This window comes from Grampus griseus (genome assembly GCF_964374135.1).
Source record: "Grampus griseus genome assembly, chromosome: 17".
Classification (NCBI taxonomy): Eukaryota; Metazoa; Chordata; class Mammalia; order Artiodactyla; family Delphinidae; genus Grampus; species Grampus griseus.
This window is the reverse complement of record NC_139011.1, coordinates 2,525,479-2,551,833: the sequence shown is the minus strand read 5'-3', so window position 1 is coordinate 2,551,833 and position 26,355 is coordinate 2,525,479. Positions and strand designations below refer to the sequence as shown.

The 26,355-nt window shown below is 52.4% G+C and overlaps 2 protein-coding genes across 3 annotated transcripts in view; one reads left to right on the top strand and one right to left on the bottom strand.

Moving 5' to 3' along the window:
* Positions 1-1,724, top strand: part of DENND3 (DENN domain containing 3) — a gene marked incomplete at its 5' end in the record, with an annotated part of 59,600 nt that extends 57,876 nt beyond the window's left edge. The window contains one exon of one of the 2 annotated variants that reach the window (XM_082675121.1): positions 62-1,724. In XM_082675121.1, coding sequence (XP_082531247.1) covers positions 62-262 — 201 coding nt within the window. In that variant the 3' untranslated portion in view covers positions 263-1,724. Of the gene's footprint in view, positions 1-58 lie in introns of both variants that reach the window. The other variant, XM_082675122.1, reaches the window with a different exon arrangement.
* A 15,828-nt stretch (positions 1,725-17,552) lies between these two features.
* The window catches only part of SLC45A4 (solute carrier family 45 member 4), a 72,074-nt gene continuing 63,271 nt past the window's right edge, over positions 17,553-26,355 (bottom strand). Inside the window, exons 3-8 of the mRNA XM_082675055.1 lie at positions 24,864-25,052; positions 23,346-23,525; positions 21,630-22,663; positions 20,775-20,874; positions 19,465-19,676; positions 17,553-18,094 (exon numbers count right to left, since the gene is read on the bottom strand). Of these exons, the coding sequence (XP_082531181.1) occupies positions 17,732-18,094; positions 19,465-19,676; positions 20,775-20,874; positions 21,630-22,663; positions 23,346-23,525; positions 24,864-25,052 (2,078 nt within the window). The 3' untranslated portion in view covers positions 17,553-17,731. The remainder of the gene's footprint in view (positions 18,095-19,464; positions 19,677-20,774; positions 20,875-21,629; positions 22,664-23,345; positions 23,526-24,863; positions 25,053-26,355) is intronic.

The following is a 26,355-nucleotide window of genomic DNA, read 5'->3' as shown; positions in this document are numbered from 1 at the left end:
CCCGAGAGCACCGCACACCTCTGAGTGGGCTGCCTGTGTGGTGCCCGTTTCTCCTCAGCAGATCTGGGTGGGCGGCACCGGGCTGTCGCAGGGGAGATCCAAGGGGAAAATCTACGTGATCGATGCCGAGAGGAAGACGGTGGAGAAGGAGCTGGCGGCCCACACGGACACGGTGAACACCCTGTGCTCCGCGGAGGACAGATACGTGCTGAGCGGGTCCGGCCGCGACGAGGGCAAGATCGCCATCTGGAAGGTCGAGTAACCCAGGGCGCGTGTGCCCTGTGAGCACGGGACGCGCCTTCTGCCGGCTCCTGGCGCCTCCCCAGAGAAGGCGGGTCTGAGCCTGGGGCGGGGGCACTGGGAGGGCCCCGCTGCGGGGGCCTGTGTGGCTCTCTGGCCTCAGTTACGAGACCGATAGTGTCGCACTTTCTCTCCTGGACTTAGCTGATTAAACTGGACCGTTTCAGGCTGGGGGGGCCTGTCAGGCAGCCTCTGCTGAGAAGTCGCCCTGTGCTACCTGGACGGCTCCAGAACCCACGACCTGGGCCGGCACCAGGCCATCCAGGAGCAGTTTAGCCGGAGCACCCGTGACCTGCAGACCTCGGGTCTTGCTTTTCCTCCACTTCACTCACTCGCCAGATACTAAGCACCAGATTCACAGGCGCCCGACAGCCGGACAGACACTGACCTCTTGTTCGCGGCAAAGCTCATGAGAAGGGGGGAGTTTTAAATGACCACGTTGTGGTTGAACAGGTTTGCACCTGCCCTCGCTGTCCCCCGACAGAGCAGGTGACCAGCGCCTGCCTAGGGAGGGGGACAACACTGGGTTGAGGCTGTCGGGACAGGGCTGGGCCAGCTGACGCAAGCGCTGGGTTTTTTCCTTTTAATTAATGCAACGTTTTTTATAATGAAAAAACCTAGAGACTTTTTCAACCAAAGGTCGGCATTCCATCTAAAATAGCACAAACAAACCAACCCTTACCAGATGCTCGTGTCCGTTTCCGCTGCATCTGCATCCTAGGTGCACGGCGTGTATGTGTATGTAGGTGGTGCCTTATTATTTAACTGAGGATAATACTAGCTATGCTCTTATCTTACTAGCTATAAATATTTGCAAAAGGGACCTTTTGTACATTTTTACCATTACCTTTGAGCTGTCGTCCCCCAGTTGTGAGCAAGGGAGGTTTTGGCACGGCTGCACTGCGTGAAGGCCCGAGGCCTGTCCCCTATGGGCCCACGATGCGCTCTGCCACAGGGGGCTGGCTGGCTGCCGGACCCTCCCCCTGGGCTCTGGGGACTTGGATAGACATCCCACTGGACCTCGCTCACCCTGAGAGGTCTGTGAGGGTCTCTGTCAGGCCCCCAGCACACAGCCAGGCTTCAGAGGCATCTGCAGTGCCTCCCAGGTGAGAGCTTTGGCTAGGCCTCCGGCTGTGCCTGCAGAACCCAAGCATTCTGGAGGGTCTGCTCACTGACTGACATTTTGGAATGTTCTGAGACTGTGGTGCGGAGAACAGCCAGGCGGCCTAATCCGCCCCTCCCCTCCCCCCGCCACCCCGAGTCTGTCCTCCTGGGGAGGGTGTGTTCCCCTGACTGACTTCTAGAAGGAAGACTAGGCCAGCAGCAACTGGCAGAAGGTGGAATTCTGCCTCTGTAAACACATGAAAAATTCGAGTAAAAGCCTGTCAGAAATCCACGTAAATTATTGAATTCCAACCCACACGTAACCAGGTATTTTCACCTCGTTGGTAATAAATTCTCTTTTTCACCAAAACAAACACTGCTGTGCGGTTTCCTTACTTTATCCAACATTAACTGGTGGCAGCGCTTTAAAATAATACAGGACTGCTCAACGTCACTAATTATTAGAGGTGCACATCCAAACAACAACGAGGTAGCACCTCACACCGGTCACAATGGCCAACGGTCAAAAGTCGACAGATGACAAATGCTGGAGAGGGTGTGGAGAAAAGGGAGCCCCCCCCCCACACTGTTGGTGGGAATGTCAGTTGATACAGCCACTATGGAGAACAGTATGGAGGTTCCTTACGAAACTAAAACTAGAAGCACCGTATGACCCAGCAAGCCCACTCCTGGGCATATATCCAGACAAAACTAATTCAAAAAGACACAGGCACCCCAATGTTCATAGCAGCACTATTCACAATAGCCAAGACATGGAAACAACCTAAACGTCCACCGACAGATGAATGAATAAAGATGTGGTGTGTATATATATATATACACACACATACACACACAATGGAATATCACTCAGCCATAAAAGAATGAAATAATGCCATTTGCAGCCACGTGGATGCAACTAGAGATTATTATGCTAAGTGAAGTAAGTCAGAAAGAGAAAGACAAATACCATATATCATTTATATGTGGAATCTAAAATATGATACAAAATGAATCTATCTACGAAACAGAAACAGACTCACGGACACAGAGAACAGACGTGTGGCTGCCAAGGGGCAGAGGGTTGAGGGAGGGATGGAGTGGGAGTTTGGGATTAGCAGATACAAACTATTACATATAGAATGGATGTACAAGGTCCTACGGTAGAGCACAGGGAAGTGTATTCAGTATCCTATGACAAACCATATGGAAAAGAATATTTTTAAAAAGTGTGTATGTATGTATAACTGAATCACTTTGCTGCTCTACAGCAGTAACTAACACAACATTGTAAATCAACTATACTTCAATAAGAAAAATACTAACCCCGGAAAAAATTAATACAGGATCATTTTGGATTTGTTCTTATTCATTCTAAGCACCTGTCAAGTTACTTTAATGCAGACTTTCCATTTCCTTTATTCTTGGTGATAATTTTCAAGATCTCATTTGACAGTGATTGCAACTGAAATGAGTACAGAAAAATCAGAGGCTTTTAGGAAATGATCCTTTATATAAAAGAGGAAAAAGAGGTGAACAAGGGGGTTAAAAGGGGAATAGATTGGCTGGTGCAAGTGTATGGTTCTGTATTTATGTAAAAAGAATCTTGCCAGTGGAGTTTGTGGAAATGAAAAGGGCACTTTCATGCCTTCCGTGTTTCCTCTGTGCTTTGGAGAGATTCCACGATGAATGATTTGTCGTGGGAAGGCCCAAAATGAGCCGGAATTCATTAAACAGACCATGATGCCTTCCCTACCTCAGCTTTAGAAACCGGAATTAAACTGGTACCAAAAAAAGTGTTTATCTTGAGCTAGAAGCTCGTTTACTTTAATATAATTCCAGCTCTCCAGCCGTATTTCAGACAACAGACAAGAACGCTTGGTTTGGGGCCTGGCACGGCGCCACGATGACAATCAAAAGCTCAACCCACTCCCTGGTCACGGGGAATATTTTTATGATTTGTTCTCGGAAGATGCGAATGCACTGCTGGCTCTCAAATGACAACCTTGGTATTGGATGTGATTGTAACATCTGAATTACAAGTGCATGACTTTGATCCATTTCTAGGGGATTCCTTAGGAAGATGAAGAGGTGTTTTATCCACATGACTAGGGAGGGCACAGTTGGAAAACCTGGCAAAGTTGCCCTGCTGTTGCTGCTGCCTGCAAATGTTTGTATCATATTTCTTGCAGGGACTTCCCTGGTGGTGCAGTGGTTAAGAATCCGCCTGCCAATGCAGGGGACACGGGTTCGAGCCCTGGTCCGGGAAGGTCCCACATGCCACAGAGCAACTAAGCCCGTGCGCCACAACTACCGAGCCTGCGCTCTAGAGCCCTCGAGCCACAACTACTGAGCCCGTGTGCCACAACGACCGAAGCCCGCGCGCCTAGAGCCTGTGCTCTGCAACAAGAGAAGCCACCGCGATGAGAAGCCCGCGCACCGCAACAAAATCACCGCAACTGGAGGAAAGCCTGCGTGCAGCAACGAAGACCCAACACAGCCAAAAATAAATAAATTTATAAAATAAAATTAAAAAAAAAGAAAGATATGTCCATGTCCTATAGCCCCTGGGACCTGTGATTGTGGCCTTATTTGGCAAAAGGATCTTTGCAGATATAACCAAGTTTAAGATCTCATGATGAGATGGTCCTGAACCCAAAGACAAGCGTCCTTAGAATAAGAGAAGAGACCAACACAGGGGAGAGGCCAACTGCATGTCGACTGCAAGAGCTGCACTTTAAATATAAAAATGCAAATGGAATAAGAGAAAAAGGATGAAAAACGTGTACCCTGCAAATGATAAGCATAAGGCTGGTAGAGCTGTTAATGTCGGCAAGACAGACTTCAACTGAAGGTGTATTTACAAGAAACAAACAGGGATGTGCACGAGGATGAGAAGGTCAGTACATCAAGATGACACATGATGACCCTATGTGTACGCATTAGTAACAGAGATTCAAGATATGTGATGCAAACGTGATACAACTGGAGGAGAAAACAGACAGAGCCACTCTCGTTGGAGACTTAACACACTGCTCTCAGGAACTGATAGAACAAGCAAACAAAAAATTAGCAAGGCTATAGAAGATGCGACACTATCAACCAATGTGACCTGACATTACAGAACACCACGCCCAACAACAGCAGAATATCCGTTCTGAACACCGTGGGGTGTTCAGCAAGCTAGACCGTATGCTGGGCCACAAGTTGGAAAAGATTTAAATCACAGAAAATGTTCTCAGACCATGCCCAAATTAAATTAGAACTCGGGGACTTCCCTGGTGGTCCACTGGGTAAGACTGCGCTCCCAAAGCAGAGGGCCCGGGTTCGATCCCTGGTCGGGGAACTAGGTCCCGCATGCGTGCCGCAACTAAGAGTTCACATGCCGCATCTAAGAAGTCTGCATGCCGCATCTAAGGAATGTGCATGCTGCAAGTAAAGATCCTGCATGCTGCAACTAAGACCAGGCGCAGCCTAAATAAATAAATAAATTATATTTTTTAAAAACCTCTAATTGTTAAAAAATCAACAGCAATAATTACACAAAAATCTCCATATTAAAATTATCTTGGAAGTTAAACAACATACTTGCAAATAACCCATGGATCTAAAAAAAAAAAAATCACAAGGGAAATTATAAAATATTTTCAGCTGAATGACAGTAAAAACACAATATCTCAAAATTTATGGGATGCAGCTAAGGCAGTGCTCAGAAGAAAAATTATAGCTTTAAATGCCTCTACTAGGTTTAAAGTCAACAATCTGAATTTCCATTATAGGAATACAGAAAAATAAAAACATTTAATCCAAAACAAGGAAAGGAGGAAATAATAAAGATAAGACCAAATATCAATGAAATGGAAAACAGAATCAACAAAGCCAAAAATTGGCTCTTAAAAATAATAGGTACGCTCTAGCAAGACTGATCAAGAAAAAAAAGCAAACACAAGTTACCAATATCACGAATGAGACAGAGGATGAAATCTTATAGCCATCAAAAGGATATCGTGAAAAACTTTATGGCAATATACTTGACAGCTTAGATGAAATGTATAATTTCTTAAAAAACAACTTTATGAAACCAATGCAAGAAGTAGTTGAAAATCTGAATATTCCTATATCTATTAAGAAGTTGACTTTAGTCAAAAACCTTCTCACAAAGAAAATCCTAGGCCCAGTTGATTTCATTAGTGAATTCTAACAAACTCTTAAGGATGGAATACTAAAATTCCATAGAAACTTTCAGAAGAATAGAGGAGGGGAAGACACTTTCCAACTCACTTCAGGAGACCACCATGACCCTGTTCTAAAATCTGACAGTGATCTTACAAGAAAATAAAAGTAGAGATCAGTTCTCCTCATGAACATAGATACAAAATTCCTGAACAAAATATTAGCAAATTGAATCCAGTAATATTTTAAAAGGATAATATAGCATGACTAAGTGGTGTTTGTTCCAGGAATACAAAGTTACTTTAACATTTGAAAACCAATCTATATAATTCAACATATTAGGAAAATAAAGGACAACAACAAAAAAAATAAAAATAAAGGACAAAAGCCATAATGATCATCTCAATAGATGCAGGAAAAAAATTGACAAAATAAAATATTCATGATAAAATACCTTGGCAAACTAAGAATAGAAGGGAACTTCCTCAAACTGATAAAGGGCATCTACAAGAAACCTACAGCAAAAAACATCCTTAATAGTGAAAGTCTAATTGCTTTCCTCTAAGATTGGAAACAAGGCAAGGATGTTCACTTTCATCCCTCCTATTCAGCATGGTCCTGGAGGTTCCAGTCATGGCAGTAAGGCAAGAAAAATAAAGGAAGGGGAAAAGTACATTTATTCACAGGCAATTATGATTGTTTACATAAATCCTGAAAAGAAACTATTTTTTTAAATTAGGAAAGTAAGCACATTTAGCAAGGTCACAGCTCAAGATCAATATAAAACAAATTCTAACAGCAAACAATTGGAAAATGTAAAAATACTACTTACAATAGCATTAAGGACATATCAAATAGGAATAAATTTAAGATGTGTCAGACCTGTGCACTGAAAATTCAGAAACATTGCTGAGAGAAATTTTAAAAGACCTAAATAAATGAAAAGATACACCATGTTAATGGACTGGAACGTTAAATATTGTAAAGATGTTAGTTCTCTCCAAGTCGACCCAACAGATTCCATTTAATCCCAACACAACTTTAAAATAGATATAGTTGTCAATATATACTTATTAAAGTTGTGTTGGGACTTGGATTGGGATCAATTGGAATCTGCCGGGTCAACTTGGAGAGAACTAACATCTTGTACAATATCGATATAGATATATGGATATATTTGGAAATGCAAACTAGAATAGTCACGATAACCCTTAAAAAGAAGATCAAAGCCAGAGGACTCACACGACGTGATTTAAAGCTTTACTGAAAGATACAGTAATTAAGACTCAGGATAAACACATCAGTGGAACAAAATGTAGGGCCTAGACACGTAAGTGTACAGTCAGGTGATATTCAACAAAAATTTCAAGACAATTCACTAAGGAAAGTCTTTAAAAAAAAAAACAGTGCTGCAATTAGTGGAAAAGAGAAAAAAACTCAACCCTCATCTCACTGTACAACCCTTATCTCACTACACAAAATTTAATTCAAGGTGGTTCAGCTAAATGTAAAGCTATAAAGCTCTAGAAGCAAGCATAGGAGAATTCTCTGGAACCTTGGTGTAGAGAAAGATTTCTTAGAAATGATACAAAAAGTGCTAAATACAAAAGAAAATTAATATATTGGATTCATCAAAATACACCATTAATGTGGTGAAAAGAGAAACCACAGATTGGGAGAAAATATTGACAGTGCTACATCCGACAAAGACTTGTATCCAGAATATATAAAGAGCTCCTACAAATCAATAAGAAGACAAACACTCAATTAAAAAATAGGCAGAAGATACTTCACTAATGAAGCTATATGGTTGGCCAGGTTGAAAAGATGCTTAAAGTCATTAGTCATCAGGGGAATACATATTAAACCACACTGAAATACCACTTGGTGCTCGTTAGAATGGCTAATATTAAACATTCACGATAGCAAATAAAGATGAGGCTATTGAGCAAATAAATGGAACTCTCATACGCTGCTGGATAAAAACAGCATAACCACTTTGGGAGAGCTGTTTGTCAGTTTCTTTTAGACACATACCTACCCTGCAACTCCACAATACCACACTTAGTTTTTTTAACCCAAGAGAAATGAAAACATATGTCTACAGAGAGACTCTTATGAGAATGGCCATAGCATCTTTATCTGTAACAGCCCTACAATGGAAACACCCATCAAATGGAAAATGGATGTGATATATCCTCGCAATGGAATTCTATGCAGCAGTAAAAAGGAACTAAACAGCAACGTGTATGACTCTCAAAAGCATGCTGAGCAAAAGCAGACACAAAGGCTACGAACCGTTTCCATTTACAGAAGTTCAAAACGGACAAAAGCCGTCCACGGTGACCGAATTCATAATCAGTGGTTGCCTGTGGTACGGGGTGTGTGGGGGATTGAGCTGGAAGGCATCAAGAGAGAACTCTCCGGAATGAAGGAATTATTCCATGCAGATCGAGCGTTAGTTACTCAGGTGTAGGTATTTGTCAAAACGCTCATGGAATTGCACACTTGGACCTGTGTGTGTCACTGTCTGTAAATTCACCTCACTTAAAAAACAAGACTACGGATTCTACGGCTGTTAAAAAAGAATTAGGGAATATTTTGAATTTGATACCAATAAATTTGACAACTTAGACGGAATGGAAAATCTATGCGAAAGATATAAACAACCAAAGCTCATTTAAGAAGAAATAGATAACTGAATAGGCTTATTTACGATAAAGAAATTTAACCCATAATTTAAAACCTTCACAGGAAGAAAATGACATAAAGAACTCACCGATGAATTCTTCCAAATATATAAGGAATAAATACAAATTCTACGATAATTTTTTTCATAAAAACAGAAGAGGAGTTGAATGCTTACTATCTCATTTATGAGACTAACATTACCTTGCTACCAAAACCAGACAAGACAGTACAAAGAACAAAAATACAGACTAATTTCCCTCATAAACATTAAAGTCTTTAGAAACAGTTTAGAAAACCAAATCTAGCAATACATAAAGAGGACATTACCTTATGATCAAGTGGAATTCATCGCAGGAATGCGAAGTTGGTTTAATATTCAAGACCAATTGATGTCATTCACCATCTTAACAAATGCAGAAAGAGAAAACACAAGTTCATCTCAACAGATTCAGAAAGAGTATTTGACATAATTCAACATCGATTCATGTTAAGAACTCTCAGCCAACTAGGAATAGAAAGAAACTTCTTCAACTGGGTAAGGAGCAGCTACCAAAAAACCCACAGCAAAGGCTGTACTTACTGGTGAAGACTGAATGTTCTCACTGTGCAATCAGGAACGAGGCAGACTGCTTTCTCTCACAGATTGGGAGAAAATATTTCTCTCACAGATTGGGAGAAAACATATCTGATAAAAGACTTGTATCCGTGAAACTCAACAAGGAAAACAACTAAAAAACAGGACAAAAAAACTACGTTAGACATTTCACTAAAGATATACAAATTGCAAACACAGGAGAAGATGCTTAACATCTAAGGAAATGCAGATTAAAACCACAATGGGACACCATTACACCACCCATTGAACGGCTAAAATTTTTTAAACTACGCTGACTAGGATGCTGACAAGGATGTGCAGAGACCAGAGCCCTCATTCGTTTGACTGTGGGAACGCAAAATGGTAGAGCCCATTCTCAAACCCATCAGAAAAGAGTTTGGCAGTTCTTATAAAGTTAAAAATATACATACTCACCAATCCCTCTCAGGTATTTATCGAAGAGAAATGAAAATGTGCATTTCATTACTATACACACAAGTCTCCTACTCAAATGTTCCCAGCAAGTTTTTTGTTTTGTTTTTTTTGCGGTACGCGGGCCTCTCACTGTTGTGGCCTCTCCCGCTGCGGAGCACAGGCTCCGGACGCGCAGGCTCAGCGGCCATGGCTCACGGGCCCAGCCGCTCCGCGGCATGTGGGATCCTCCCAGACCAGTGCGCCACCAGGGAAGCCCCCCAGCAGTTTTATTCATAATAACCAAAAACTAGAAACAATCCAAACGTCCATCAACTGTTGAATGGATAAACAAATTGCAGTACATTCATTTCATGGAATACTACTCAGCAATAAGAGGGAACAAGCTCATGGTGCCTGCAATAATATGGATGCATCTCAAACATTTACGCTAGGGACTTCCCTGGTGGCACAATGGTTAAGAATCTGCCTGCCAATGCAGGGAACACGGGTTCGAGCCCTGGTCCGGGAAGATCCCACATGCCGCAGAGCAACTAAGCCTGTGCGCCACAACTACTGAGCCCGAGTGCCGCAACTACTGAAGCCCACGCACCTAGAGCCCGTGCTCCACAAGAAGAAAAGCCACCACGATGAGAAGCCCCCGCACTGCAACGAAGAGTAGCCCCCGCTCGCCGCAACTAGAGAAAGCCCGTGCATAGCAACGAAGACCCAACACAGCCAAAAATAAATAAACAAAAAAAAATTATGCCAAATAAGGGAAACCAATCACAAAATACTGCATACTATTATATTCCATTTATATGAGACTCAAGAAAAGGCAAAAACTATAGTGACCAAAAGCAAACGAGTGATTGTCATGCATAGGAGGCGGGAGAAGGGAATGCCTACAGAGGGGCACAAGGGAACTTCTTGGGGGGACAAAATATGCTGCCGTGAACATGTGTACAGAAGTTTTTATGTGAACATGTGTCTTCTTTCGCCTGGTATATCCCTAGGAGTGGAATTGCCGGGTTGCATCTTAGCCCGACGTGTGTTCGACTTTCTGAAGCACTATATCATGCTTGCAGTGCTGGTTACACTCTCTACACATTGATCAGAACTTATCATACGGCACACTTAAAATTGGTCAATTTTGGGGCTTCCCTGCAGGCGCAGTGGTTAAGAACCCGCCTGCCAATGCATGGGGCACGGGTTCGAACCCTGGTCTGGGAAGACCCCACATGCCGCGGAGCAACTGAGCCCGTGTGCCACAACTACTGAGCCTGCACTCTAGAGCCCACGAGCCACAACTACTGAAGCCCGCGCGCCTAGAGCCTGTGCTCCGCAACAGGAGAAGCCACCGCGATGAGGAGCCCGCACACTGCAACGAAGAGTAACCCCCGCTCGCCGCAACTAGAGAAAGTCCACACACAGCAATGAAGACCCAACACAGCCAAAAATAAATAAGTAAAATAAATAAATTTTTAAAAAATTGGTCAATTTTATTGCCTGTAAACTATACCTCAAGAAAGCTAATATGTAAAGAAAAAATAAAAGTTGAAATCAAAGAGAAAAAGGAGGCAAATCATGATTAATCCTGAATTACACACTTTCCTGATGCTCAGTGCTCAGATTAACGAGATGACGCCAAAGGTCTACTCACTTTGTGCCATGCAGAGCCAGCCGAGTCCAAAGTCTCCTATGTGCATTGCAGCAGCTGTGCCGGGAACGGTGTCACTCTGGATCTGTCATCTACCGCCAGGAGGGCGTGTGGTGGATATGCTAGTTGCCGCCACCCCGCTTGGCAAAAGTCCTCTGTGGTCCTTCAGGCTGGGTCTCCTTCTTCAGCGTCCTGCTGCTCTCCACCCTTCCAGGACCCTGGGAAGAGTCCTACTCTTGTCTTTGAGAGTGCGTATGTGTGTTTTCTATCATTTCTAAGGGCCTGGAAAAGACACTGTGTGTCCACCTTCTGGTATCTCAGAGCTCAGTTTCCTGATCTAAAAATTATAAGTCTCTCCATTTTGTTGGCAGAGTCAAGCACGTAACAGAATTGATGTAAAAGGACTGTGCAAATGGGAAGCATATAAAAGCTTTATAATTAAAGCCAATGTGTCCTCTAGACTGAGTTTGAAGCCAAATGGGAGATTTCTAAGAATTCAACTCTTCAATAATAAATTTTTCTTCTCCCACTCCCAGGAAAATCCTAAGGCATACGTCCCAGAAACACAAATTAGTGAGTTTTTAGAATGATAGATGAGGTATAGACAGACAGGTTAGACAGAAAATAGATAAGGTAAATAGACATAAATACAACTTTTTTTCTGATTTTCCGATAAAAATGAAACAAACACTCCAAACAAAAACCTCTGTTCATACTGTTAAAACAATGTAGTAGACCCATATGTGCTAATAAGGAAAGATGATCAACTATTTTGCGAAACAAAAAAACGTACATTGCAAACTCTACACAGTGTGGTCCAATTTTTGTTAAAAAAAAAAAGATTGTTTCTGCTTTAGCACATGTGGGACAGATGTGGAGGCGTGCGGGTTGGACGGGGTCTGGGGCACTGCTTTTCCGTTATCTACCGCCCGTGTGTGTGCGTCCTCCAGCCAGCGGCCTGGAGTGGCCTCCCCAGGCAGGTGACTGCACCTGCGCCAGGTGAGGCGTGGCGGCGCCGCACCTCCGCCCCGCGCCAGGTCTCGCGGGCTTTGCGCATCCTGGGCAGCGGCTGGACGGACACCAGGGGGCGCTGCGCGCTCGCTTAGCCGGGCCCTGACTCCAAGCCCCTCCCCACGGGGAGGGCCCGCCTCTCGCTGCCTGCACAGCGGCAGGAGGGGCAACGCGCGGACCCTTCAGTCCCCACGACAGGGAGGCACGACCCCCTTGGTCCCCACGGCAGGGAGGTGTGGCCAGGTTCTGCCCGCGGGGGCGCTCAGGGCACAAGCGCAGGGCCAGGGCCTCCCAGTTTCCATCCTCCTGATGCCCAGGCGCAACCCCGGGACCCCGTGGTGATCTCGCCCCCAACCCCACCCTGCCGAGGGTCCGAGCCGGCCCCTTCGCCCCTCCGACATCCCCAGGCAGCCTCCCCAGCGCCCCAACTCAGAGCCAGCCTGCGGCCCACTGCAGGTCAGCAGCCTCGGAACAAATCAACCCATCCTGCGTTCATCTCTCACCGGCTGCGTGACCTTGAGCGAGCCCCTCCCCCTTCCTTTCTTTTGTTGCCAAGTGCAGGGTGGCTTGCAGCTGCCCAGGGTCCCACCCAGTCCGTGTGGCACACACCCCATGCCTGATGGCAGCTTGGCCGCTCCCTGGCTGGCTGGTGGTAACCAGGGCCGTTCCCGAGTTTTCCACCCTTCCCTGGAAGGCTCTCTTACCAGCCGTCAGGACCCCATTACCCACCCACCAGGACAGGCCTTGGCAAGGACGGGCTGCCAGACATCTGCCCACACCTGGCCTGGGGCCCCAAGCTCGGGGTCTGGCCTGAAAGGGCTGTTGTCAGGTCACCAGCATGCTGGGTGGTTATCGCCCCCAGCTGGCTCAGCCTGAAGCCCACCTGAGCCAGGTGAGGTGGGCCGAGGTGAGACCCCCACCCACCCACCCACCCCCCTCACCTCTGGCAGGTGCCCTGGAGGGCCTGGGAATTCTGACACGGGCCCCCAGGTTTGGGGCTGGGAGAGCCTCTGGGGACACTTCAGGAGCCCTTACCTAGTCCACACCCACTGGCAGCCTTTGGTCAGAGCGGGGCGTCTCTGTCCTCTCCACAATGGACCCACCCAGGTTCCAGGAGGGCAGGGGGCGGGCCTGGGTCCACAGCCCAGCCACAGGAGGGCCGAGGGAGGGGTTCTGGAGAAGTGACACAGACACACCCACGCTGTCACCTGGCAGGGAAAGGTTTATTCAGTTTCAACCACAGAGTGACAGAGCGAAACAGACATAGGGAGAGCCTGGTCTACACCGGAAAGTGAGCGTGTTACACAGACAGGACCTTATGCACAGGGATGGGGCAGAGAGTGCCACGCAGCCACATCTACCGGAAAGAAGCCCTGAGACCTAGGGCTCTGCATCAAGACACACGAACACCAGGCCGCTTGTGCCCACCTAATAAAAAAATGAAGTGATGTGCGATATTACTTTTCTTTATAATCCCTTTTCCTCATAAAATGTTATGTGTTTAACACACACTCATATCACTGCTAAAATCAGCAAGAGCTATTATAGCGCTCCAACTTAATTAAGTTGATAAAAAAAAAGTTGTCCTGTGGCCAGTTCACAATGGAACTAAATAAGTTTTGTTCTGAGATGCCTGGGGAGTCTCTCTGGCAGCAAGAGGCATTTCCAACAACTGGGTCATTCCGCCACCGAGAGAGTCTCGGTCCACAGCACGTGGAGCTGTGCCCCTGGCAGCCCGGGGTAGGGCAAGAGGGCAAGGTGGGCACTCAGCTCGGTGGAGGCCCAGTGGAGGCGGCCACTCCCCAGGATGGGCTGGCCAAGGGGCCAGGACGGCGGTGGGCGGCTCCCCACGAGGAGGTAATGACAACAGCCCCCAAACGTACCGGGTGCCCAAGGGCCACGATGAATCGACACCACTCCGCTGACAGCTGAGCCCCAGGAACGCTCAGGGGGTGGACCCTCGCGTTAGCCCTGTCAGGCAGGCCTGAGGCCCCAGGCCCGGAAGCGGGCAGGAGATGGATGGTGTGTCCTAGAAGCAGCTGCCTGCGGATGGAACACGGAGAGTCGGGCACGTCCGTTTCTGGCAGCAACCTTCCCAGGAGGCCCCTCACAGGGGTGCCTGCGCTCACAGCCGGGGCAGCCAAAGGTGGACAGAAGCCCGGGTGGAAGCCCAACAGCTCGAAGGTGGCTCATGTCCAGAGAATCTGGTGTCTGACAGCCTTGCTCTGCGCAGCTGTCCCTGTCACCGGCTGCTGCGTGCCCTCAGCTGCACAAGGGATCGGCTGGCACCTCCCGGAGCGTTTTTTCAGCTCAGGCTACAGGGGCCTGTGGTGCCCGGAAGGCGAAGGCTGGACAGAGAGGACGGCCCTTCCCCACAAGCTCTACCAGCCACTCCTGCCCCTGCAGCCTCTCAGAGGCTCCACCTTGGGGTTCTGGGGGGCCAGAGATCTACGTCTCCACACACTTGAGCCTTTAAGAAAACACACCCGAGGACCATTTGGAGCCAGCCGCCCTGCCTCCCTCTGGGGGGCACTGCTGGTCCCCCCACCTCAGGGGCCCTCCAGCCACCCGGGGAACATCGCAGTGCTGACCCTGCCGACAGAATTGGGACCAGGTCCCACCTGGCCGACCTCGATGGCCCCTCGAGCCTCCCCACGGGGGCGCTCCCACACGGGGCAGACCCCCGCCACGTGTTTGGGGCATCGATTTGATTCTCCACTCAGCGGGCTTTTATAGGGAACCAGGGGTGCAAACCAGACCTATGTTACCCTATTTTGGTAGTAAGTCCATTTATATGACACGGCGACCAACCAAATCCCTGCCAAGCCCCCTGCTCAGGGACGCCGGGCCCTGAGCGGTGCCCACAGACCCCCGGGGCCCACAAGGCCAACTCCAGGGTCATCTCCAGCATCGGCCACCCGGCCAGCCTACCCAGGGGTTGTCACAGCCCACTGGTCACAGCCTGACCAGTCCCCTTGGCCGGAGCACCAGACAGAGGACGCTTCGAGTTAGCAGGCCACAGAGCACCGCTCTGGGGCAGTCGCCCCACGTCGCCCTGAGGTACAGCGATAGGACACACCCCTGAGCCATGGGCGGCAACCACCGCGCTCACGTTCATGCAGCCTGCCCGCCCTGCCTCTCGGCTCCTCTTAAGACACAAGGTGACGACAGAGCTTCAAGTCAGTGCGACCTGGGAATAACCTCACTGCAAGGATGGTGCCTGCTCGCTCCCAGGCGAGGGGCCGGGAGGGCAGTGCTGCGGGCCGGCTCCATGGCTGCCCCCGATCCAGACCGCAAGGCACCTGCCCTCCCAGACCGACACAGTAAGACACACTTTGGTCACAAACAGCCAGAGGCTTTGAAATCTGTAAAGCTCGACGGCAGGACACTCGCTTCTGCCCGGAGCCGCCAGCAGCGGCCACGCCCTTCCCTGCAGGCCTTTATCGCAAGCACTTTCCAGGTGGTTCTTGTCCTAACAGTGACTTCAACAAATGTCCTTTGATGTCTTCGCTGGTGCAGATCACGGTCAACTTTAAGGCTGGGATCTCCAGGGTCAACACGCTTTCCAGGTGGTGGTCTCGCCACAAGCCCCTCTTGCTCCTATAAATCAAACCCCAGCCGGGCCCTGAGGGCCCTGGGTCTGGAAGGGAGCGCTGGCTGTGGATAGGGGTGGGCCCACGAGGGGTGGCCCTCTCCCCACCATCCCCGCCACCATCCCCATATAGTCTATGCTCTCCGGCCTCCCTGTTTTCTAGCTGCCAGGAGAACCCTCGAGGAGCAGCTAAACGCAGGCTGCGATCGAATCACAGCAGGAGGACCTACCATCCGAAAGCTATGAAGGCCACTGAACTGCATGTCAGTGACCTGCTGGGGGCACCCGCTTGGCTGGGGGGAGCGGGAGGCGAGGGGGAGGGTGTTGAGAAGCACACACCGGATGGCCAGTGGGGGCCTCAGGAACACCGAGAGGGCCTCCAGTGGTGGGAAGGGCTTTCCCATCCAAGCACGAGATTCCCAAGGTCAGGCTCCAGCTATGATGCCATCGAAAACACTCCCATCTTCTGGTCGGTTCTCTGTGATCCTGGGTTTCTGAGGGAGGACACGTGGCCTGTGGACACGTCCGACATGGACAGGCACCGCTGCTCCTTGGACACAAACCACAACCTACAAAGTACCACCAGCAACGGACGGGGCAAGACCAGAGGCTGTGGTCAAATACATCAAATACCGCTACTCCTTTCAACACACAGGAAATTCAAGTAGTTTATTTAAAAACTGCTTAACTTCATCTTGAAATATATGTTTGCTTTAGAATGATCATATTGCAGCATGATTCTCATGCATTTTAAAGTACTTTATTTAAAAAAACATCAACTTGAGGCAGCGAAGTATTACAATCCTCTCTCACTTTATCCGGGTAATGGGCGGGAGGCCTCCCTTCTTTCTCCTGAGATCAGTAAACCTAGACTGACCGTTCCAAAGAAGAAAAGCAGAAACTGCTTAGTTATAAAGAGAGTGTGGTTTGAAAAGCATTTCCAAACAGATGCAGCATGTGACGACCGTGCTTCCCCGGGGCCCGAGTTTGGTTCTCCGCTGAAAGTAGAAACACCGCGCCGAGTTGACCCGTGGACTGGACCTTCCTTCCGTCCCAAGACCCACTTCTTCACCGTGAGGTGGCTCCGATTCCAGTGGCCAGCGGGGTGAGCAGGCGCAGAGGTCAGAAGGGTGCAGAGTGTCCGGCGTGTGGGCCTGGTGGTGGGGCGCCAGAGGCAGAGCCACACCGGGAGCTCTGCCCTCGTGATTTCCCGCACAAATGGTTTACAGACAAATCAAAGTGCAACACAAGAATCAGAGCCTCTCCAGGGAGCTTCGGACAGGACGACGGGCAGGAGGGCTGGGCACGGGCAGCCACACACAGGTAGGCCCGCAGGCAGGGGCAGGTCTGCTAGTTCAAGGGCTACCCCGGCGCTGGCAGCCCATCCCAGCCTGCTGGGCGGGGGGTCTGGAATTGGCCCTTGTGAATTGCCCTGGTCACCCCACGAGAACCCGGGGGCCTTGCCTCCTCCTGGCTTTGGTGTCACTACTACTGTTGCCCGCCGCCCACGAACAGGGCTGCCCGGGCACAATGCGGCAGACTCTGAGGAAAACAGGAGATAGATGCTGTTCTTCCAAGAAAACCACAGTTTCGGGGAAAAAAAAAAAAGAAGAAGAAAAAAAAATTTTTTTTCCTAAAGTAATCATAGAGAAAAATACTCTCCAATAGCTGCAGCACCAACAAAATGTGATGAGATCTGACTGAACGTCCAAATACCTGTAGGCATCCACAGGGAAAAAAATTTGATAAAAATGTTTTAGTCACTGACTACATGACTGCTATCTGAAGAATTCAGATAAGATATAGCAAAATACATCAGATATTTTTTGTTTTCAATTATAACTTTAGAAATGCAAAATCCTTATTTTTTTCTAAATCACTTATGGTCTATGTTGTAAAGCTGGTTTATACTTTTAAACCATGCAGAATAATATACCTGCAGAGTAAAAGACAAAGTTGAAATTAAAAGATCCTTTTCAATAAAAAAAAAAGATTTCAAATGATTCTTTTTAATTGTGGGAAAAGTAATTAACGTGGTATTTTTGCCTAGTGGCGCAAAGCTACCCTACGACTACCGAGCCTCCACTCTGGTTTGCGCTGCCGCTAAGGCCACAGCAGCCAGCCTGCAGGGGCGGTGTCCCCCGCCCTCCCCGCCTCCCTGCCCACCCTGGAATGTGTGTGCACGGGGCGCGGCTCAGACCATCGACTGGGTCTCCGCGAGCCGCTGCGGGCCCTCCTTCCGGGACAGCTTCAGGACCGTGGGCTTCTCGATGCTGCTGCTCCCGCCTTCGCCCAGAGCCTGGGAAGACAGGCCCTTCTGCTCTTCCTTGGCCTCTTCAGACCCCTCTGGGTAGATGACCAGGAAGGTGGCCGTCAGGAAGCCCAGGAAAGAGCCCACAGAGGCCACCATAGGGATGACGCGCACAGTCCCGACCGCATCGACCACGCTGCCCAGGGCGGAGGCCACCAGGATCTGGGAGATATAGACCTGGCAGGAGAGGATGGCACAGTCTATGCCAAAGCCACGCTTGGAGTTCCCGGGGCTGTGGTGAACGTACTGCAAGAGAGGAGGACACAGGCGTGAGGGCCGGGGGGTCAAGCTGTCGATCATCCTTCCCAGGGTTTGAACATTAGCTCAGAAGCCTGGACACAAAACCTGCCTTCCCCTCAGCCTGCCTGTCCCCGTCCTCACCCGACTTCTATCGAACATATAGTACTGGAGGTGCTGGCCATTGCGATAAGGTAAGGAAAATAAATTAAACCTATTAAGAACTGGAGTATACATATAGCTGACTCACTTTGTTATACAGCAGAAACTAACACACCATTGTGAAGCAATTATACTCCAATAAAGATGTTTGAAAAAAAAGAACTGGAGGGGCTTCCCTGGTGGCGCAGTGGTTAAGAATCTGCCCGCCAATGCAGAGGACACGGGTTCGAGCCCTGGTCCGGGAAGATCCCACATGCCGCGGTGCAACTAAGCCCGTGTGCCACAACTACTGAGCCTGCGCTCTAGAGCCCGCGAGCCGCAACTACTGAGCCTGCGTGCCGCAACTACTGAAGCCCGCGCGCCAAAGCCCGTGCTCCATGACGAGAAGCCACAGCAATGAAACCCAAGGACTGCAACAAAGAGTAACCCCCTCTCGCCGCAGCTAGAAAAGGCCTGCGTGCAGCAATGAAGACCCAAAGCAGCCCAAAATAAATAAATTCATTTAAAAAGAAACACAAATGAGAAACATAAGTATTGTCTTTAAGAAGAATTGGAAAGCAAGAAATAAAGCTCATTATCCACGGATGATGTGATTGTGTATGCAGAAAGCCCAGAAAAATCTATAAATATACTACAACAATTAATAGAATACACCATACTTAGGGAATATCATAAAGGCTCAATACTATAAACTTGGAACTCTCTCTAAATTGATATATGTAATCAATATGTTTCCAATTAAAAAAAACCCCAGAAGCTTATTCTAACGTTTAAATGGTCAAGAATACCCAAGACAATCTTGAAGAACCAAGTTGAAGAACTTATACTACGAGGTTTCAGGTCCTATTATAAAACTACTTAAGACAGTGAAGCACCACCTGTCTAAGGACAGACCGACCCACGGAAGAGAACACAGAGATCCCCCCGGACAGACACCTGACTTATGACGATCACGGCACGGCAGTGTGGGGGGGACACTGGGTCACAAGGCCATCCCCATCCTTTGTGAGGAAGCCAAAAAGTTCTGATCTACCTGAGACCACACACACGAAGTCCACCCCAGGTAGGCCACAGGCCGAGGGTGCGAGTGCGAGGGAAGACGTGAGCAGGAATGTCCCATGCAGCAGGGCTGGTGAGAACCCCAGAGCCGCCCACAGCTGCTGACCCTGCCCCAGGACCTCACCCACCAGCTCCCCATGCCCCCACCGGCCACGCACCTCCTTAATGTCGTGGTACTGCCCGAGCAGGGCGTAGGGGCAGTAGGAGATGCTCATGGAGACGACGCCCATGGTGCTGATCATGATCATGGCCACGTAGACGTTGGCGAACATGGCCATCACGGCTGTGCCGATGGAGAAGCCCAGCGTTCCCAGCACGTAGATGATCCTGATGCTCAGGTCGTAGTTGTCCAGGTACTTCTGTAGCAGGGCTGCAGAGAGACAGGCCAGCACGGTGACTGCCAGGCACCGCCCACGTGCTACCCTCCCTCTACCGCCGCGCTCAGCCCGGCCCAGGAGCAGGCGGCCGCCCCTCTTCTCTGCCCGCCAGGCCACCACATGGTGCTCCCGAACGGGCCACAGCTCACCGTGCCCCACTCGGCTGCCGGGGGCTCCGCACCGCAGAAGGAAGGCGGAGCTCTTGGTCCCAGACCCCATGACCTGGTGCTGTCCTGCAGCTCCCTGGGGCCTCCCTACCCTGCAAGGTCAGGCCTTCCTGATCCTTCCACCAGTCCAGGCCCACTCGGCACTCTCTTGGGCCCTGTGCCTGGTCCTGCCTCGAAGACCGAGCTGTTGCTGGTTTTCCTCGCGAGCACCCACCCCCTCTGGGTCTGGAAGGACTCACCCTTCCAGACTCCTGCTCACCCTTCCTGACCCAGCTCTCCCGAGAAGTCCTCTATTAAAGCATCGACAGCACTATGACCGTCATGAAGGCTGCCCGCTGCCCCTGGCTGTTATCTTGGTCATCCTCAGGTAAGAGCACAGGCAGGGGGCCCGGCCCAGGCTCAGCCAGGAGACCCCTAACTGCGGCTCTGCCTCGTTTCCAGAAGCTGTGCCAGCATGTCGCTCCCGGGACTGAAGCCTGTCACTCCCACCCCCTATCCTCCAGGACACAGCTGACCCCAGGGAAAGGCTGCTTGTCTCCTCCAGCCACCCTGACCTCCGGCAGGGCCCAAACATACCGTATGCGCTCAGGCAGGACCCAGGATGCCTGCCTCACCTCCCCCTGGCTGAGGGCACAGCTCCTGCAGTGCCGCCACCCCCTGAGCCATGGTCAGACCCCTCCCCGAGGAGCCTGGGCAGGCGCCTGCCCAGAGAACAGCCCACGGCGGGTCTCAGGACACCGGTTCCCAGTATCAGGCTAAGGTGGCTTATTCCCAAGGTGAGGATGAGTGGATTTCTATGCTGCTGTCCCTGAGGGGTGGCCCTGTCTGGTCAGGGCCCGCCATCCACAGAGCAGGATGCCCGTCGGTCTTTCCAGTCATGGAGCACGTCCAGACAAACGGCTCACCTGACTGGGGGCCGCTTACCCGAGCAAGTCGCACCGGTGGCCGCGTAGATGACCAAGCCCCAGCAGCCCATCTTCACGCCCGCGTTGTAGGCCTGCCATGCAGTCGAGTTGGATGGAGCCTGTTGCAGAAACGAGACTGGGGTTCAGGGGGTGGGGACAGAGTGCTGTACCTCTGGGCAAAGGAGGTCACTGACGTGGAAATTTACATCTCGGCTGCAGGCAAGCCGTGCAGCACTGTGGTAGCACCGCACGGAGGAAGGAGCAGCCGTGGCCTAGGCCGGGACCTGTGGCAGATCGTCTGCACCCCCCAGCCTCGCTCCTGCCCCGCCTCTGGCAGATGCGACCTACAGCTCCTGCCTCTGCCCTCTTGGAGCCCAGAGGCCGCGTGAAGCAGCTCAGACAGTACAGGACGGTGAGGACCACGTGGGGCGGGAAGGCCTGAGTCTGCGCTGGGACCATCTCAGACCTCCCAGCCCGACTCTGGGCGACACGGGCACAGGTGCAAGTCAGCTGACGCCACGGGGACTAGGACCCATGCCCAGCTGGCCCGGCCACAAGCCAACACATCGCTGCTTTAACCCTCTGTGCACGGCGTCTGTGCACGGCATCTGTACGCGGCGGGAGTGGGCCTTCCTGCCTCTGGCTCCTCGGCGCTCCGGTACTTGCCGAAGCCTGCCGTTTGCTCGCCGCGGACCCCAGTGTGAATGCCCTCTCGGGCACACATGACGATTCCCGACCGTGTCAGCAGGGCTGCACGCTGGCTGGCGGCCCACCATGCACCCCTGCAGCTTTGGGGGCGGCCTGCTGGGCGCCAGGGAACCAGGCTGTCACCACAACCAGGCTCCGCCCCCCCCCCAAGTGCCCGGGCGCTCACCTTGGGGTCCCCCTCAAAGATGACCTGGCCCATGAAGTCGGTGTAGAACACGGCCTCAGCGATGACGGAGAACCAGGTGAGCAGGTGGCAGAGGCAGAGCCGCACCAGCTCCTGGGGCATCTTCAGCATGGACAGCCAGAGCAGCCGGACAGTGGTCTCGCCCTCGCCCTCCTCGCTCTCTGTGTCCCCGCTGGACGTGGTGGCCCCGCTCTGGTTGCGGCGGCGGCAGCGCTGCCGCTGCCGCTTCTGCAGGTCGTACAGGTCGCTCATGCTGCGCGAGGGCTTGATCAGGACCACGGCGTTGGCGCGCCGGTAGCGGTAGCGGTGGGACCCGGTCTTGCCGTAGTAGGAGAAGGTGCTGGAGGCCTGCCGGCGGAACATGTGCCGACGCCGACGCCCGGAGCCCGCCGTGGCCGTGGGCTTCACGTCCACCCGGCTGCAGCCGCCGAGGCCGCCGTGGGGTGGGGAGCTGCCTCCGTTGGGGAGCCCAGCCGTGCTCAGGTGGTTCTCCAGCAGGGTCTCGTCCTCCCCGGCGGGTTCGCAGAGCAGCGGGGGCAGGCGGGGCGGCCGGGCCCGGGCGAGCTCCTGGCTGGTGCTGCAGGGAGTGCCAGGGTAGGAGGCGTCGTGGAAGATGGATGGCTCAATGTCGTGCAAGAAGAGCAGCTCGGGCTCCAGGCCCAGCGCGGCGTCCGGCACGTGCAGCACCGAGTCGCTCTTGCTGCGCACGATGCCCGCGTCCAGGTAGTCCAGGGCCAGCTCGTGCGCTGACTGCACCTCGTCCGGGAACAGGGCACCGCCGTCCAGGGCGCCGGCACGGGGGCCGGGGGCCGGGGCCTCGGCCGCGTCCACGCTGCGCTCCTGCTGGGGGCCGTACTGCTCCTCGTCGATGCTGAACAGGTGCAGGGCCACCGACACCGAGAACACAATGGCCGCGAAGAAGAAGAGCACCTCGTTCTGCGTCCGGAACCAGGAGCCCAAGAAGGTCTGGGTCCAGTCCAGTCCCCCCAGCACGTAGCCGATGGCCCCGCCAAGGCCTGAGGGAAGGGGAGGGGTGGTAGTGAGCGGCGAGCCGAGCCAGGGGGAACCCAGACGGGAGTTCAACACCCCCAACACACACACACGCACACACACACACGGGTCCACACACACACACACGGGTCCACACACACACACACACACACACACACGGGTCCACACACACACACACACACACACACACGCACGCACGCACGCACGCACGCACTGGGGTCCAGGGCCGCCACTCAGAGAAAACGGGAGGAACAAGGACATGAGGAACGACACCTGAGCCCGGGTTCGGAATCCTGACCTGACAGGTTCCTGCTTCATGAATTGGGACAGAAACGGGCGCCTGCCCGCCCGGGGAATGCTCTCCGCGCTCCCCGCCATCCCCTGAACTCACATTCCCACATTCCCGTCGGATGGGAAAGCTGCCCGACTGCAGGGGGCGGCCAGCACAGGGCCCTGGACTGGGGCCGCCCGGCTAACATGTCCCCCACCCCAGACCACAGTCACCTGGCCCTGCCAGGATCTCAGCTCACTGCCTCGCCCACCAGCGTCTGAGACAAAAAAGCCTCACGCGGAGGCCATGGGAGCAGCCTCCACCAGCCCTGCCGACCTCAGACGAGCCGGGTAAGGACCGGGGTGTGGCGAACGGGGGGCCGGGGCCTGGGGACGGGCGGGGCAGGGCGCGCTCACCGGCAGAGAAGGCATGGATGTTGAGGGCCATGTCCTGCTCCTCACTGTCCGCCACGTCCAGCAGGTAGGCGCGGATGGGCCCCTCGGTGGCGTCAGCGCTGAAATCCAGGACCACCACCCCCAGCACCGTGAGGACGATGCCAATGGGCTGCCGGGTGGGGACATCGCCGAGGGACAGACCTGACAGGGCACAAAGGAGCAGCCGATCTCAGCCCAGTCGCAGGCAGTGACCTCCCGGGGAGACAGCGGCCTCCCGCCCCAGCCCGAAGGGCACGTGCTCCTCGGCACAGCCTCTCCTTACGGAAGGAGAGTTTTGTCTTTCCTGGCTCTGGGAAGGAGGCTGTGAGCCGTAATCACGCACCTGCCTCAGGTGAGTCTGGCCCTGAACCCAGAGACCAACCTGCTCCCCTGACAGCTGAGCTAAAGCTGGTTTTACTGGATTCACCGCCGTGGGACCGAGGGGCACTCTGTGCACAAAAGTGATGAGGGGGCACTGGGCTCATGGTCTGGAACCCAGGACCAGCCCCTGAGCTCTGCAGATGAGGCGGGTCTCAGACACACCCTCCCTGCTTGAGGGCAGGGGACCTGCTGGCTACCTGGACCCGGCAATGCCCGGGAGCAACACAGGTGCAGCAAGACAGAGGGCACCAGGCCGGAGCTCCGAGCTGCTGCGTTTGGGCCACAGCGGGCCGGGTCCACCTGCACACACAGGTCCTCGAGAAAGCCGCAACAGGCCCTCTAAACTGTGTCCGCTGGTGCCAGGAGGGCGGCACCCCCGGACTCCTGATCCGGGGGCATCTGGATGGAGGGGAGGTGGGTGGGCGCTCAGCTCAGGGAGGCCTTCCTCGGCCGCCCCCACCAAGCTGGCACTAAGCTCGCCCCAGGCGGCCTCACGCAGGCAGCCTCTGAGCAGCTGAGCAAAGTTTTCTTTCTGCGCCGCCCTCCCCAGTTCCTGAGCCTCCTAGCATCAGTGACCCCCGCCTGAACTGATGCGGACTCGGGGCAGGCTCGCCTATGTCAGAACACGGATCAAGCCTTCGACTTACAAAGTCGTTGCCAGAAAACAGGGTTTTGTTTTTCACCAGTGCTGGCGGTTGCTCTCAAGCAAAAGCTATTTTCCCACATGTAGTTGTTTTACTTGAAAACAAAACAACAACAAAAAGAAGCAAAACAAACCACGAGTACGCGAAAGAAACAAACAAAGAAGTATCACACTAGGTCTGGACATTTTCAATACCAAGCCTAAGAAAAGGAGAAAAAAAAAAGAGAAAAGATAATTTCTGAAATAATGCTGGAAACAGGACGTGGTGTCAGATACGCATTAAAAACAAACGGATCACAACAGGAAACGCTCCCTGAGAACAGGTTCCCACGGCGTTCCCACGTGGGGCCCGTGGCCTGGCCACCGCCCGGGCGCCCAGGGCTCTGCACAGCTGCCCAGTCCGGGACCAGCCGGTCTAAATTCTTTAAACATGCGCATCTTATCGAGTCCCAGGCAGGGCTCTGCAGGACACTCACCGATGGCAGAGCCGTTAAGGAAAAGTGCCACTCCAAAGAGCACGCCCACGCAGAGCACGAGGATGAAAGGCCGCCGGCGGCCCCAGCTTAGGGTGCACCGGTCACTCGCGGAGCCGATGAGGGGGGTGAAGACGAGGCCAAGGATGGGGCTCAGGAACCAGGTGAGGCTGTAGTACTGCTCCGGAAGGCCTGCAACAGACACGCGGGCCGTTACACACGCGGGCGGGCGCGCTGCAGACCGCCTGCCCCAGGCAGCTCGGGCCGCGCGCACACACCCCTACCAGCTAGAGAGCCCCCAGCCAGACGTCCCCACCTGCCAGGCCCGGTGTCTGAAATCAGCCAAAGCCCGACGGTGAAGCATCAGGTGGCCCGAGGCCAGACCTGGGCTGAAGAGCCCGTGTCCTGGAACCTGCCCAGGGCGCACTCGGCAGGCGGGCACACAGCGTACGGTGCAGGGCACAGGACCCAGCGGGCCCGGGCCGCCATGCACACATGGAGAGGCACCTGCAGGGCAGCGGCACGAGGGCAAGACCCTCTCACTCCTCTGGCACTGACCAGGGCCTGGGGTCTCAGGGGCTGCTCAACGCCACCCTCGGGAACCAGGCACTGAGCCCGTCAGCCCACAACAAGGCGGGCGGGGGCTGGCGCTCCGCTCCCGGGATCCTGGGCCTCACAGCTGAAATCTAAACCACGAGGTTTGCAGAGGGTTCTTGCAGCCACGGACGCACTAACTGACCCCAGCAGTGGGCTTCTGAGCGGCTACCGAGGGGCGGCAAGAGGGGCGGCCTCAGTGTGTGTCCAGCTGGAACCAGGGCGCTGTGTCCGGCGCTTACTCCCCCTAACTGCCCAGGGAGGCAGGGATCACTGTATCCATATCACAGACGGGAGGTCTGAAGCTCAGAGAGGCTTAGCTAGGCAATCTGCCCCGGGTCACAGAGCGGAGAAGCAGGAGCCTAGGACTTAAACCCAGGGCTGCCCGATTTCCAAGTCTATGTACCGCCACCCCACTCTACATGCTTCGTCCCTGTAACACAAACCCAACGCCCATCGCCACGGGAACAACGAGAAACGGAGTCTGTCTCATTCATACGCAGGACAACACGGCAGAATCCCGCACATGCTGGGTGCACAAGGGCACACACTGTGGGTTCCATTTACAGGATGTCCAACGGGGCCAAAGGAGTGTCTGCTGGCAGAAGCCAGGGTGCTGGTCGCCCGGGGGAGGGGCAGGGGCTTCGGGCTGGTGTGTTCTGCCCTTGATCTGGATGGGGGTCCCTGGTGACAGCTCACCCAGCTGGAGACTTGGACCATGCACCTTCTCTGTGTGTCATACTTCAGTGAAGAGTTTACATAAAAAAAATAAAAGCACCCCGGCGATTGTTAGCTAATGTCTTACACCACCAAAGGCCCTGAGAAACGGAATACTGTGCTGAACTACTAGGAAAAATAAACTGTGTAGGAGGAGGAAATCGTTTTCAAAGGAGGAGGGAAG